The 14,447-nt window shown below is 44.1% G+C and overlaps 1 protein-coding gene and 1 long non-coding RNA gene across 4 annotated transcripts in view; one reads left to right on the top strand and one right to left on the bottom strand.

Moving 5' to 3' along the window:
* ptprt (protein tyrosine phosphatase receptor type T) overlaps positions 1-14,447 on the bottom strand; it is a 1,564,838-nt gene that overhangs the window by 62,951 nt on the left and 1,487,440 nt on the right. For all 3 annotated transcript variants that reach the window (XM_070896216.1, XM_070896215.1, XM_070896217.1), the window contains one exon: positions 4,525-4,622. In XM_070896216.1, coding sequence (XP_070752317.1) covers positions 4,525-4,622 — 98 coding nt within the window. The remainder of the gene's footprint in view (positions 1-4,524; positions 4,623-14,447) is intronic.
* On the top strand, positions 934-7,057 carry LOC139277574 (uncharacterized). The gene is made up of 3 exons (XR_011596110.1): positions 934-964; positions 6,694-6,856; positions 6,991-7,057. It is a non-coding gene; the product is annotated as an uncharacterized lncRNA (long non-coding RNA).

Consider the following 14,447-nt stretch of genomic DNA (forward strand, 5'->3'; position numbering starts at 1 on the left):
ATGAATTCAATCACAATTTAAACACTGTGGAAAAAATAAGAACTGTAAGTTATCATAAGGAAGAATTAACTGGACAGGTGGACATGAAAGAGAACATTCTCTGAGGCTGGATACAGTGAAGCACAGGATTAGGGTCAAACGTATAATTCTAATTTTTACTCAACAGATGATCATTTTTTTCACCAACAGAACCTTACTGACATCCTATTGCAATTATATAGGAAGTCATTAAAGGCTTGTAATACACATGCAACATCGTGATTAAGTGTATGACATGTGAAAGCAAAGGCAACATGCAGTATAAATCCATATAACCATTGAACTATGTTTTGCATTCTGAAGGCTCATGTCATGTCATCATACAGACATATAGGGGCCGAAACCCAGGGTCTCAAAAAGACCCGTTAATGCCTGTTTGCAGCGGCTATTTCTAAAAACTGAATGGTCACCGCTCAGGTGCCAACAGGCCGACCTGATCAAAATTCAGGTCAGGGATTTTTCGGCTTGGGCCCCATCCCGCCCAAGTCGATATACCGCCAAATTAAAATCAAATAAATACTTACCTATCCATTTTTAGCTCGATCCGTCGATCCCCCGCCACGTGGTGCCCCACCAGGTTTTTCTGCCGGTGCACCCTCTGAAGACTGTGTGCGGCAGGCAACACGGCCCGCTCTTAAAGGGGAGGGCCCACTGCCGCGGCCGCAATGGAAGAATATTTGCCAGCCGACTTTCCGATCGGCCGGCAAAATACAAGCCCCGGGTTTGGCCGGGCCGCCACGGAGGGGAGAGAGCGCATGGTGACGCATACATGCTATGACGTCACCATGTTGATTGACAGCAGCAGACGGCCCAACTGATCCATTTTCAGCCAGTCTGGCTTTGAGTCTAAGGCCCGCCCCCATTTTGATCCATTTCCTGTAGGACTTTGAAAATGAATCTGCTCACTGCACCAAGATTTCCAGCGGTGAGTACCAGTTAAATACTCAGCTTTGTGGCCCACCTGAATTTTGGCTGCATAACATCAAAACAAATAAAAATTATTTTCTGTATATGTTGCAGGAGGCACATTTCTATTCATTTGGCAGCACCACAAAAACGTGGGAAGTGTTATAGGGAGATGATTTTCTCGGTGCACCAATTTACGAATACGAGCTCCTGGCATGGTGCCTTGCTTACTGGGAATGTAAACCAGGAAAATGTGGGGAGCATGTAAAGTTCATCGTATGGGGTAATGACTTCATGATGGGTGGTGCCAATGACATTTCCTCATCAGTTAACAGGAAGTAAAGGAAGAGCACTTGCCAGTAATAAAGGGCCCAATAATATGGCCCTGGCAAGCATTGTCTTTCAAATAGTGCCCGAATTTTTTGATGAAAAAAAATCCTCCTTTAAAATGGCTGAATTTGCTGATTATACCTTGCAGGTTGTGCACCTCTCATCTCTACATATTCCCTGATGTGGAGGAGAGGGCCATGTAGCAAGGAAGAACATCAGTTTTGCTGCAGGCTGTCTTTGAATTGCCTGTCACAACTGGAGTGCTGCTCAGGTGCTCTAGACGAATCATGGAGATTTTCTCTAACTTGTATGAAAATCAAGGCTTTAATGAGCTCTGTGCACCCTGTGAATGCAGGGTTAAGTACTGAAAACAGCTCACATTCCAACTGGAGAGTGCTGGAAGCATTGTAGGCCAGGAGGTAGGCCTCAGGCCTCAGTGCTCAGTGCTTGGCATTGCGAGGATCAAACATTTGATACACTCAGCACTACAGGCACCAAAGGTTGCATTATCAGCCCTGAAACATTCCATCCAGTTGTCTGACCAGAACTGGTAAATCTTTACCATTAAAAGTTGCCATGGTAAAGTACTCCTCAAAAGTTGCTAGTTAAAGTCGTCTTCTTGCTGAGAATCCAATAGTCGACTGCCAGAGTTACCAGACCACTGACTTTGATGTTTTAGCTGAACTCACCTTTTCTGCTGCTATTAAAATCAATGCCAGATAATTAAACATAATAGGGAACAAATTGCGAGCTTTCTCCCACATAGCAGTGCCACTGTTTGATTAGAATGTCTTGACATCTTAAATTATATCATTTATCTCTAATCTATATCAAAGATAAAAAAACAGCCAAGCCACACAATAAGAGAGAACATCAAACAGAATTTCAGTACAATAATGAGACATTTTCAATGAACACAATGAGCTGATGAAAAGGTTTGCATCAGTTCACTTCCAATCTTATGGTGCCTAGATACAGGACACATTTTGTTTCAAAATGGGTGACGAAAGGTGGGGAGGTGGAGGAAATGATGAGAGAAAGATGATATGCCAGACGATATAATAAAGCAATCCTGTACAATTGCATTCAGAGCCTAATGCATGGGACAGATTTACTCAGCTGGAGACTGTTGATAATAGTAGCAGCAAGATTTTATCCCAGTTGAAGACATTTTCTGTATGACCATAAGTTGCAAGAAACAGAATACAAAGTCGATGAGCTGGATGTTCCATTTTATCCCAGAGCAACACAGTTGTAGGGCCTTGTTGCTGCCGATTGGCTGATGTGTTTGCCTACACAACAGTGACTATAATTCAAAATAAATTAATTGACTGAAGTGCTTTGGGCTGTGCAATTTCTTTCTGTAATGTGAGAGAAGGCTAGTTATTATGGCCCCGATATTGGAGGCCTTATTGCATGCTGCCGCCGACTGCCACCGAGTTTTGCTGCCGGTCTCCCCTCTTTGCCATTTTCCACTTGGGCTGGAGCGGGAGCGGGCGGGAGGGTAGTACCGTCGGGAACTGCCCACCGTCCTCTGGCAGCCAAGTAGCATAAGTGGCCTCTCGCCCGCCGAGCTGCCAGATTGGGAGTCGGTGGTAGTCAGCACCAGCAGGCGGAAGGACTGCTGCGTGGAGGCTGTTCTAACCCCGACAGTAAGTACCAAGATTGGAAAAAAAAGGTTAGTGAACATATATTTTTTAAAGTTTTTACAGCGGCTTACCTGGATGGGGTCCCCTGAAGGTGTTGTGGTGTTTTTTTTTGCTTTGATTTTTATTTGCAGATCTTCCACCCTCCGTGGGCCCGACTTCATCCTCGGCGGCACTTGGGCTGAAAGCGCATTTGCCGCCGAGATTAAGAACTCCTGCCCGCTGCTGCCCAGATTGATGGCGTAAGGCTGTTGTTTGGCCGCCGGGCAGTACTGCTCCTCTTAGGTCTCTCAGTGGCCATCGGCGGTCCTTTGGCCTTGGCTTCGACCGAGTTCGGGCCCTATGCAACTGCATTTCAGCTGAGACTCTTGGGGAAGAAATTTAGGCATGCCCATTTCTACATTCTCTCTGCCTGAATAGTGAGGCCCGAGGCGCCCCCTAAATTTGAGCCGTGTGGAAACTAAGATCGGGCCACTATTAGCATTGCATTGGTCCTCAGGTAAGTGAAGCCTGGGATCGGGAGGTAGGAGATTGGGGGAGCGGGGAGGATAGAAAGCTGGTGGGAGGATTGGAGGCCGTGGGTTGTGAGACAGGTGCGAGGGAAGGCGAATAGGAGGCCAAGGAAGAAATAGGAGGCTGGTTTGAGGGGGGAATGAGTGGCGAGTGTGGGGAGTAAGTGGGGGGTGGGGAGTGTGATTGGTGAGTGGCGGATGGGGGGAATGAGTGGTGAGTGGGGAGGTGGGGGGAGTGAGTGGGGGGTGGGGGGAGTGAGTGGTGAGTGAGGGGGTAGGGGGAGTGAGTGGGAGGATATGGAAGGCCAAGTTGTGGGAAGCGGCAGCTTGCATTCTTTAAGTGGGGGTTGGGAGAAGCACTCCTCCTCCTGGCTCCAGATTTAAGTAAGTAAATTTCAAAAACATACCTTTTTCATAGCTGGCAGGCCCAGGTCTGGTTTTACTGAGTGGGCAAACCAATCTTGTAGTGGGGGCCTCAAATAGGCGTTTGGTCCCTTTTTTGTATATGCTGTTTCAGGCATGGATCCTGGATACCTATTTTGTTTCCTTCACCAATATGGCGGCAGCGCATTTCGGGCCGGAACTGCGCGCGCACTATCTGCCCGCCACATTGGGGCTTTAGTAGACCAAATTTATAGGACTTGACGTTTCTATAGGTTATCCTCCACATCGTAAAGTCGAACATTTACAAGTGTGGACAGAGCTTTAGGATTTTTATCACTTTGGTTCTCTACCTCACTATGATAAATAAAGCCCCTGCACATTGCTTCTTCGCTATTATTGGATTATTTCTCGGGAGGGCCAAATAACAAAAATTAAACCACTTACACTTCACTATCTACATTGTGTAAGTAATAGACTAATGTCCTAAGAGAGCAGAATGACATTCTTTGAATTTTATTTTAAATTTTATTGCATACTATACAATTCATTCAATATTTATTAGTATAACTTGGGAACGCGGAAACAATGGGAGAACACATGGTTTCAATGAACAAGTATTGAACATTATCCCAAATCAATTTATGAAGTCATCATTTTGCTAAAACAAAACTGGTAAATACAGAATGAATTTAGAAGGCATGTCATACCCTTCCCACTTCCACCAGATTAGTTACCATGACGATACTGGATGAATTCTCTTGCCATATCATTCTCCAGAAATCTTTAACTGTCTCCTGCATCGGACCTTAATAATAAGAAAACAAAACAAATGCTTATTGTTTACTCTTGTATTAATGTATGTACAGTGACATGAATTACATTTTGAACACTATTAGATTAGAAAATCTTGCACTTGTGTACTAAACTGCTCTGTACAGTCACACTGCAAATTAAATTGGCTTCTGAAAATTTAATATAGGAATAAATTTTAGTAATTAAGAATCATTTACAAATGGTTATTCATTTGATTGCAATTACTTAGAAATCACACTGACATCAACAATCTGGCAATAAATTAAATCATTTTGAACTAGAGTTATACAATTTAAGCAGGTGGATTATATTCACCTGCTTCCCGACCTCACCCTCACTACCCCTGGAACCTTCCTCCACCCTCTGGAGCATTGTATGCATTCGGCCCTTTCCTCTGCTTCACCCTTAGTGCCAGAGGCCCCAGCCATCAGAGCTTTACATTGGACTTCTCTTCCTTGCTCCTCTCATCTTACCTTCAAAAAACTCCTCAAAATCTCGTCAAACTGGAAGTCATTCTCCGCTACTAACTCTTTTCCTAATTCCTGCGCACTATGCAAATTCTTGACCTCCCACCCCAATTATTTTTTAGTTAGTGTAATATGTTGTAGAGTTCAAATCCAACAGCACAGCAAACATATATTACATACAATCGACAATTACAGCACGAAAACAGGCCATTCAGCCCATCGAGTTTACTCTTGTGTTTTTCTCCACATAGGCAACCTAATCTAATCCCACTTTCCTGCTCGCTCCCCAGACCCTTAATATTTTGTCTTTTCAAAACATTATATTTTCCTCTTTAAAAAAAAAAAGATCAATGGACTCTCCATCAGCACTATCTGGTGGCAGAGAATTCTACATTTTAATCACATTACGTGCATGGAAATCTTTTTAAACTTCCCGATTAATTCTTTTTGTGATTACCTTAAATCTGTGCCCTCTTGTTGCTGTGTTTCCAACCAGTGGAAACAGTCTATCATTATTTACCTTATCATAACCCTTCATAAGCTTGGAGACATTTATCAGATCACTCCTTAATCTTGTAACCACTAGAGCTGGAGTGCACAATGAAAATATCGTGGAATGCACAAGATCGGGAGAGAGCTAACGAGCCCGCCTGTTTGAAACTTCATCGCTGTTCCATGTTACGGCAAGATAACAAAAGCAGTTATTAACACTATAAATACTTTCTTGTATTTTATACTTTCAAATATTAGTCTGAGATAGCCAGGGAGAAGACTAAGGGCCCAAATTTGGCCCTCGGTTTTTTTCCACGCACCTCCGAGCCCCCCGCCGACATTTTACCTCAAAAGCAGGGCCGAAAAAACTCCCTGCGATCATGGCCGATTCTCGGGCCATCTGTGGAGCTGGCGTGGCGTACAGTGAAGAGAGGGGGGCGGAGCTAGGTCCATGCTGGCTGCGCAGTGTCAGCAGGGGGGGCGGGGCCTGATCTGAGTGACTGTGTGAGTGCTGGCAGCACATGCATGTGCGTTGCAGTGTTCGCGCATGCTCAGTGGGGGCATTAACATTGTCAATTGGCCATTTTTAAAGGGAGAACCTCTCACTGAGTTTTGGATGCCTGCTTGATGTTTTGAAAGCTATAGGAGTGCTGTTGGGAGTACTCTGAAATAAATCCGCTGCTAAACCTCCACAAGGAGTACTGCATGCCTGTTTTTAAAAATCACGGAGTGTCAATTCAATAGAGCAATGCAACACCATGCCCCAAGAACAAAGAATTTCACGCATCAAGAAGTGGAGGTACTAGTGAATGTAACCGAGGAAAGATGCAGAAGCTGGATACGAGCAACAGAGGTCACGCAAAAGTGCCACCCTAAGAAATTAATAAACGCTGGAACAGATTTGCAGAAGATTACTGCACAGTGGTGAATACCACGAGAAATGGAAGGTAGTGTAAAAAGAAATGGCAGGACCTTGGTCAAGCAGTTAGTGCAAGTAATATTTTCATTTGTCAATGGAATTGCATCTGTAAATGTGACCATCTGTATATGTCCCACCCAGCAAAAATACACTCTCTCTAACAAGTTATGTTTTCATCTTTGCAGAAGAAATTGGCCCACAACAAAAGGGAAAGAACTCGAACAGGAGGAGGTCCGCCAAATCTGCACCCACTGACACCCTTGGAACAGAGGGTCGCTGCTTTGATGGGTCCTGCCTGGAAAAAAGCAATCAGTACTGCACAAGCTGGGCCCACACTTGAGGGAGAGGGTAAGTACTGAAAATTACTCGTGGCCCTTCAAATCAACCTGCTGCCTGGCCTGCTATGTGTGAGTCTACTCATGCCACCCATCCTGCCCCCTCCTCTGCTGCTAACCATTTGACTGTTCTGTTATATTTTGCAGAATCTGATGCCAATCCTGAAGATATAGAAGATTCAGAAGCGGACGAGCCAGACCAAATTTGTAGGGGGGAGGGGATGGCGATGGAGAGGTATGAAGGGGAGAATCTTGAACTTGCGTTGCCAAGCACTTCCATGATTTCTGATTCGTCATTCCGTAGTTTGAGCGTGGTTCAGTCGCTGCATGGTGCTTTAGAGTCTGATGCGACATTCTGTGGTTTCAGCTCATCCCATTCTCTGCATAGTGGTTTAGGGTCTGGTTCAACATTCTGTGGTTTCAGCTTGTCCCAGTCCCTGCATTGTGGTTTAAGGTTTGGTCCGACATTGGATGCTTTCGAAAGTCAAGAGGTTGCGGGTTCCAGTGCTGCTGGAATGCAGTATAGATCATTCAGTGCCCCAATATCCCAACCTGCGACTCCCAGTGCTGCTGGAATGCAGCCTGTAACACCCATGGCCACACGTTCCCAGCCTGCGCCTCACACTGGAGAGATTCCGCTGGACAGACCCAGGGCGAGGCCAAGGAGAAATGTACCACGCTGTCCTGAGCTGGAGGGTGCAACAGATGTGTCTCAGGTGATGGCATTGGGTATGGAGACCAATAAACTTACCCGATCGCTCGTGAACACTGTCAGAGGGGTGGGTAATGAGGTAACGACACTGATGGCAGAAATAGCAATACTGTCACGAGACATGAGGGAGGATACTTCAGAGGCAATGGAAAAGACGGCATAGGCCATCAGGGAGAGAATTTCAGAGGCAGTGGGAACGATGGCACAGGCCATCAAGGAGGGAATGTCACAGGCAGCCGAAACGATGGCACAGGCCATCAGGGAGGTAGTTGCTGCAATAAGGGAACACAGCCAGGCCAATCCACTGCCACTCCCATGACAATCCCCGCACTAGTCTCTGTAGAGACCCAAGCCAAACCCTCCCACCCCTGCTCTACCAGCATCACCTCCACCACCCCCCATGAAGCAGTGCACATTCACTGAGATGTGGATCGGAAATGGGTGCAGCCTTTCATTCTGCTGTTGTTTTTGTTGTTGATTTTACTCTTGTAACTGTTTTCAAATGTAAATTGTTTTGTAAAAGACAAGCCTCAATGTGAGGAGTATTCGTAATATGGTGGACGAATTAACTGCACAGGCAGCAAATAATGAATATGATATAATTGGCATCACGGAGACATGGCTCCAAGGTGACCAAGGCTGGGAACTCAACATTCAGAGGCATTCAGCATTCAGGAAGGATAGACAGGAAGGAAAAGGAGGTGGGGTAGCGTTGCTGGTTAAAGAGGAAATTAACGCAATAGTAAGGAAGGACATTAGCTTGGATGATGTGGAATCTGTATGGGTGGAGCTGTGGAATACCAAGGGGCTGAAAACGCTGGTGGGAGTTGTGTACAAACCACCAAACAGTAGTAGTGAGGTTGGGGACAGCATCGACTAAGAAATTAGGGAGGCGTGCAATAAAGGTACAGCAGTTATCATGGGCAACCTTAATCTACATATAGATTGGGCTAACCAAACTGGTAGCAATACGGTGGAGGAGGATTTCCTGGAGTGTATTAGGGATGGTTTACTGGACGAATATGTCGAGGAACCAACTAGAGGGCTGGCCATCCTAGACTGGGTGATGTGTAATGAGAAAGGACTAATTAGCAATCTTGTTGTGCGAGGCCCCTTGGGGAAGAGTGACCATAATATGGTAGAATTCTTTATTAAGATGGAGAGTGACACAGTTAATTCAGAGACTAGGGTCCTGAACTTAAGGAAAGGTAACTTCGATGGTATGAGAAGTGAATTGGCTAGAATAGACTGGCAAATGATACTTAAAGGGTTGACGGTGGATAGGCAATGGCAAACGTTTAAGGATCACATGGATGAGCTTCAACAATTGTATATCCCTGTCTGGAGTAAAAATAAAACAGGGAAGGTGACTCAACCGTGGCTAACAAGGGAAATTAAGGATAGTGTTAAATCCAAGGAAGAGGCATATAATTTGGCCAGAAACAGCAGCAAACCTGAGGACTAGGAAAAATTTAGAATTCAGCAGAGGAGGACAAAGGGTTTAATTAGGAGGGGGAGAAAAGAGTACGAGAGGAAGCTTGCAGGGAACATAAAAACTGACTGCAAAAGCTTCTATAGATATGTGAAGAGAAAAAGATAAGTGAAGACAAACGTAGGTCCCTTGCAGTCAGATTCAGGTGAATTTATAATGGGGAACAAAGAAATGGCAGACCAGTTGAACAAATACTCTGGTTCTGTCTTCACAAAGAAAGACACAAATAGCCTTCCGGAAGTACTAGAGGACCGAGGGTCGAGTGAGAAGGAGGAACTGAAGAATATCCTTATTAGCTGGGAAATTGTGTTAGGGAAATTGATGGGATTGAAGGCCAATAAATCCCCGGGGCCTGATAGTCTGCATCCCAGAGTACTTAAGGAAGTGGCCCTAGAAATAGTGGATGCATTGGTGATCATTTTCCAACAGTCTATCGACTCTGGACCAGTCCCTAAGGACAGGAGGGTAGTCAATGTAACACCACTTTTTAAAAAAGGAGGGAGCGAGAAACCAGGTAATTATAGACCGGTTAGGCTGACATCAGTAGCAGGGAAAATGTTGGAATCAATTATTAAAGATGAAATAGCAGCGCATTTGGAAAGCAGTGATAGGATCTGAAAAGGAAATCATGCTTGACAAATCTTCTGGAATTTTTTGAGGATATAACCAGTAGAGTGGACAAGGGAGAACCAGTGGATGTGGTGTATTTGGACTTTGAAAAGGCTTTTGACAAGGTCCCACACAAGAGATTGGTGTGCAAAATTAAAGCACATGGTGTTGGGGGCAATGTACTGACGTGGATAGAGAACTGGTTGGCAGAGCGGAAGCAGAGAGTCAGGATAAACGGGTCCTTTTCAGAATGGCAGGCAGTGACTAGTGGGATGCCGCAGGGCTCAGTGCTGGGACCCCAGCTATTTACAATATACATTAATGATTTAGATGAAGGAATTGAGTGTAATATCTCCAAGTTTGCAGATGACACTAAACTGGGTGGTGGTGTGAGCTGTGAGGAGGACGCTAAGAGGCTGCAGGTTGACTTGGACAGGTTAGGTGAGTGGGCAAATGCATGGCAGATGCAGTATAATGTGGATAAATGTGAGGTTATCCACTTTGGGGGCAAAAACACGAAGGCAGAATATTATCTGAATTGCGGCAGATTAGGAAAAGGGGAGGTGCAATGAGACCTGGGTGTCATGGTACATCGGTCATTGAAAGTTGGCATGCAGGTACAGCAGGCAGTGAAGAAGGCAAATGGTATGTTGGCCTTCATAGCTAGGGGATTTGAGTATAGGAGCAGGGAGGTCTTACTGCAGTTGTACAGAGCCTTGGTGAGGCCTCACCTGGAATATTGTGTTCAGTTTTGGTCTCCTAATCTGAGGAAGGAGGTTCTTGCTATTGAGGGATTGCAGCAAAGGTTCACAAGACTGATTCCCGGGATGGCTGGACTGATATATGTGGAGAGACTGGATCAACTGGGCCTGTATTCACTGGGTTTTAGAAGGATGCGAGGGGATCTCATAGAAACATATAAAATTCTGACGGTACTGGACAGGTTAGATGCGGAAAGAATGTTCCCGATGTTGGGGAAGTCCAGAACCAGGGGACACAGTCTAAGGATAAGGTGTAAGCCATTTAGGACTGAGATGGGGAGAAACGTCTTCACTCAGAGAGTTGTTAACCTGTGGAATTCCCTACCGCAGAGAGTTTTTGATGCCAGTTCATTGGATATATTCAAGAGGGAGTTAGATATGGCCCTTATGGCTAAAGGGATCAAGGGGTATGGAGAGAAAGCAGGAAAGGGGTACTAAGGTGAAGGATCAGCCATGATCTTATTGAATGGTGGTGCAGGCTCGAAGGGTCGAATGGCCTACTGCTGCACCTATTTTCTATGTTTCTATGTTAGTGATGAAACTTTACAAGACTAAAGTGACCTTAAAGTTTTGTAAGTGATCTTAGAGTTTATGTTTTTTCTAATGGAAATTGTTTCGTAAGTTTTGTAACTTTACAACTTATAAGTGATCTTAGGGTTTTTAGGTGATCTTAAGAGTGTAAATGTTCTCACATTTTGTAAGTTATTTAATTTCACACCTAAAAAATTATCTTGAAGTTTAAGTGATTTTAGAGTGTAAGATTTTTCACATCGAAAATGTTTTGTAACTTTTGTAACTTTACAAGTTTATAAGTGATCTTAAAGTTTTAAGTGATCTTAAAGTCATTAAAGTACAGTTTGATAAAAATATTATTTTATTACACTAGTGAAGTACATTCTAAAATTCAATGAAATATTTTTTACATTGAAATTGAATCATGTTCCATTAACACAACACACAGCCCAGCTCTTCTCACTCCTCAAACAAGGTAAGAAACCCAAGTCATGTGACTTCTCTATCTGTTCTCGTCAGCATCCTACCCCCCCCCCCCCCGCAGAGCTCTGCCTTCTCCCCTTCTCCCTCCTTTCCACCCACCCACCACCACCAGCCCCCCCACCCCCCCACAGCCTGCAGAGTTCTGCCTTTTCCCTCCCACCCACCACCACCACCAGCCCCCCGCCACAGCCTGCAGAGGTCAGCCTTCTCTCTCCCCCCCCCCTCCCCCTCACAGGCTGCTGCGTTCTTTCTCCGTTTCTCTCCCCCTACCGCCCCCCCCCCCCCCCCCCCCCCCCACCACAGCCTGCTGCGTTCTCCCGATTCTTGCCCTGGCCGAAGGGCTTGCCGGTGTCCCACATCTTGCCCTGGCCGAATGGACTTCAGTACGGCCAGTCTTCAGTTTAAGGTAGGATTTGATGCAGTACTTTTATTTGTTACTTTAATTATTTACTTCACTTCTTTATTTTTTATTGAATTGTTATTACTGCTTGTGCTATGTTTGGTGCTTGAAATGTTGTTTAGGTGCAGGGTTCCTTCTATTCTTTTATATTTTATTTATTGATTGCTTATTACTTTGGTCTTGGTGCTTTAGGGGCAGGGTTCCTTTTATTTTATTTGCAACTTAATTGCTTATTACCTTTTGTGCTTTGTTTGATGCTTGGTGGTGCTTTAAATGTAGTTACCTGCGCCGATTCCTTAACTGTAAGTAAGGTCTTTCTGTGTGGACAAAAGTGGACACATACGCTGCTCTAAGTTAGTTTAGTACAACTTTTTTCTGGCCAAATTGGCATAAATGGTGTAAGTGGCTGGGAACGCCCCCTTTTGAAAATAAAAACCTGACCTAACAAAAAACGTAACTAACTCACTTACACTGGCGCAAATTAAATGGCCATATTTGCAACTAAAAAGCTACACCAGAAAAATCAAGTTACACCAAAAAAGTCGGTGCAACTCATGGGGAAATTTGGGCCCTAAGTATACAGACTCCACTTTCCTGTCTCATCGTGATTGGGAACAATGGATAATGGCTAACTCTTAATTCATGTCTCTGGAGAAAAACTTTTTTAAAACAGGAATTCTATACAAAATATCTTCAACATGGTTCCCTCTAATCTAGACATGTTATACGTTTCATTCATTTGCTGGGAGTAACTCATGTTGGTTTAAAAATGTAATCTCAGTCTTGCGAGGCGGGAGTGCAGATCAAAGATAGGGCGAAGACACTAAAGCCTGATTGCCCGATTTGTGCACCCATGTGTTGAGGTTCATTGCCAGGAGTGGAGCCTCAACACTGTTTATTGAAAGATTGCAGCTCAGATTGGCCCTTGTGCTGGTTGCAGATAACAACTGCCCTCTGAGGCCATTGAAAGCAAAATAGAGCAAAGAAATAGGAACATAGGAACAGGAGTAGGCCATTCAGCCCCTCAAACCTGCTCCATCATTCAATGAAATCATGGCTGTTCTGCAACCTAACCCCATATACCCACTTTGGCCCATATCCCTAATACCTTTGGTTAACAGAAAGCTATAAATCCCTGCTTTAAATCTAATCTGATCATGAATTAAGAGATAGCCATTAAATCCATTCTTTAAAGCTAACAATTGATCTAGCATCAATTTCTGTTTGTGGGAGATAGTTCCAAACTTCTACTACCCTTTGTGTATAGAAGTGTTTCCTAATTTCACTCCTGAAAGGTCTGGGTCTAATTTTTAGATGATGCCCGCTAGTCCTAGGCTCCCCAACCAGCGGAAATAGTTTCTCTCTATCGACCCTATCTGTTCCCCTTAATATCCTGAAAACTTTGATCAGATCACTTCATAACCTTTTAAATATAGGGAATAGAGCCCTCATTTCTGTAATTGCTCTGTGAAACTTAACCCTTGACGTCCGGGTATCATTTTGGTAAACCCGTGCTGCACTCCCTTCAAGGCCAATATATCCTTCCTAAGGGATGGTGGCCAGAACTGCCCATAGTACTCCAGGTGTGGCCTAACCGGGGTTTTGTATAGCTACAGCATAACTTCTACCCCCTTGTATTCCAGTCCTCTAGATATGAAGGTCAGCTTCCCATTCGTCTTTTTGATTATTTTCTGTACCTGTTTATGACATTTTAATGATATATTCTTTTAATTGAATGTAAATTATAAATTTCTTCTAAGTTGTAAGTAGTCTGTGCTAATATGATAGCATCGGGCTGAATGTGACACATTTGGACATCACCACTTTAAAGAACAAAGGATTGCTGCAGAGAGGAACAGGTTTAAATTGGCAAAAACACCATACACCCTTGTCATACCAGCTCCAGAATCCATGGTTCTCCAATGAATTTGTGATCTGCTTCAATCGTTTTGATCATAAATCTAAGTCCCATTATTGCTCTGATGTTGGTTTGGCAACTTTCAAACAGTTTAAAAGCATAAAGCAACAAAACAATGGAGGTTGAAAGGCACTCGTAATTGTACATGAGTTTTCCTTTTATCTTCCTTTTATAACATTTAGAAGTTTGTGACAGCTCAGTTAAGTACACATTGTGCTATGCTTAGTTCAGCAACAGAAGACATTTTTTAAGAACAATATATGATATTACCAAGATCAAAGTCAATGGAACACGTGGAACTAAGATGAAGAGGACTGGATTTTCCCCCGGGGCAGATTAGTCGCTAAATCAATGGGAGAGCAGCACTTCTGCCTGCAGCACCAAACCAATTCCCTGGGTCAGAAGTTGAAAGCCATTGGCCCAGATTTTGCGCTCCCGATGATGGCGTATGCTCAGCGAGAGCCATCGTAAACCATCAGAAAGGACTTGCAAGTTCCGGATTTCCGCATGTGACCTACCGCATCACACCAACCCAAAAACCACTTTCGCTGCCGCAGAATTGGGCTATAGGCCCAACTACTGCCCAGAAAATGCCCACGAAAGCCTAACGCCTGGTAAAAGGTTTCACCAGCGTAAGGGTTAATATAAATCTTAAATTAAAAATGAAAAAATAAGAAGTCATGCACAAATATTTAAAATTAGTTTATACAAATTTT

This window comes from Pristiophorus japonicus, chromosome 12 (genome assembly GCF_044704955.1).
Source record: "Pristiophorus japonicus isolate sPriJap1 chromosome 12, sPriJap1.hap1, whole genome shotgun sequence".
Lineage (NCBI taxonomy): Eukaryota > Metazoa > Chordata > Chondrichthyes > Pristiophoridae > Pristiophorus > Pristiophorus japonicus.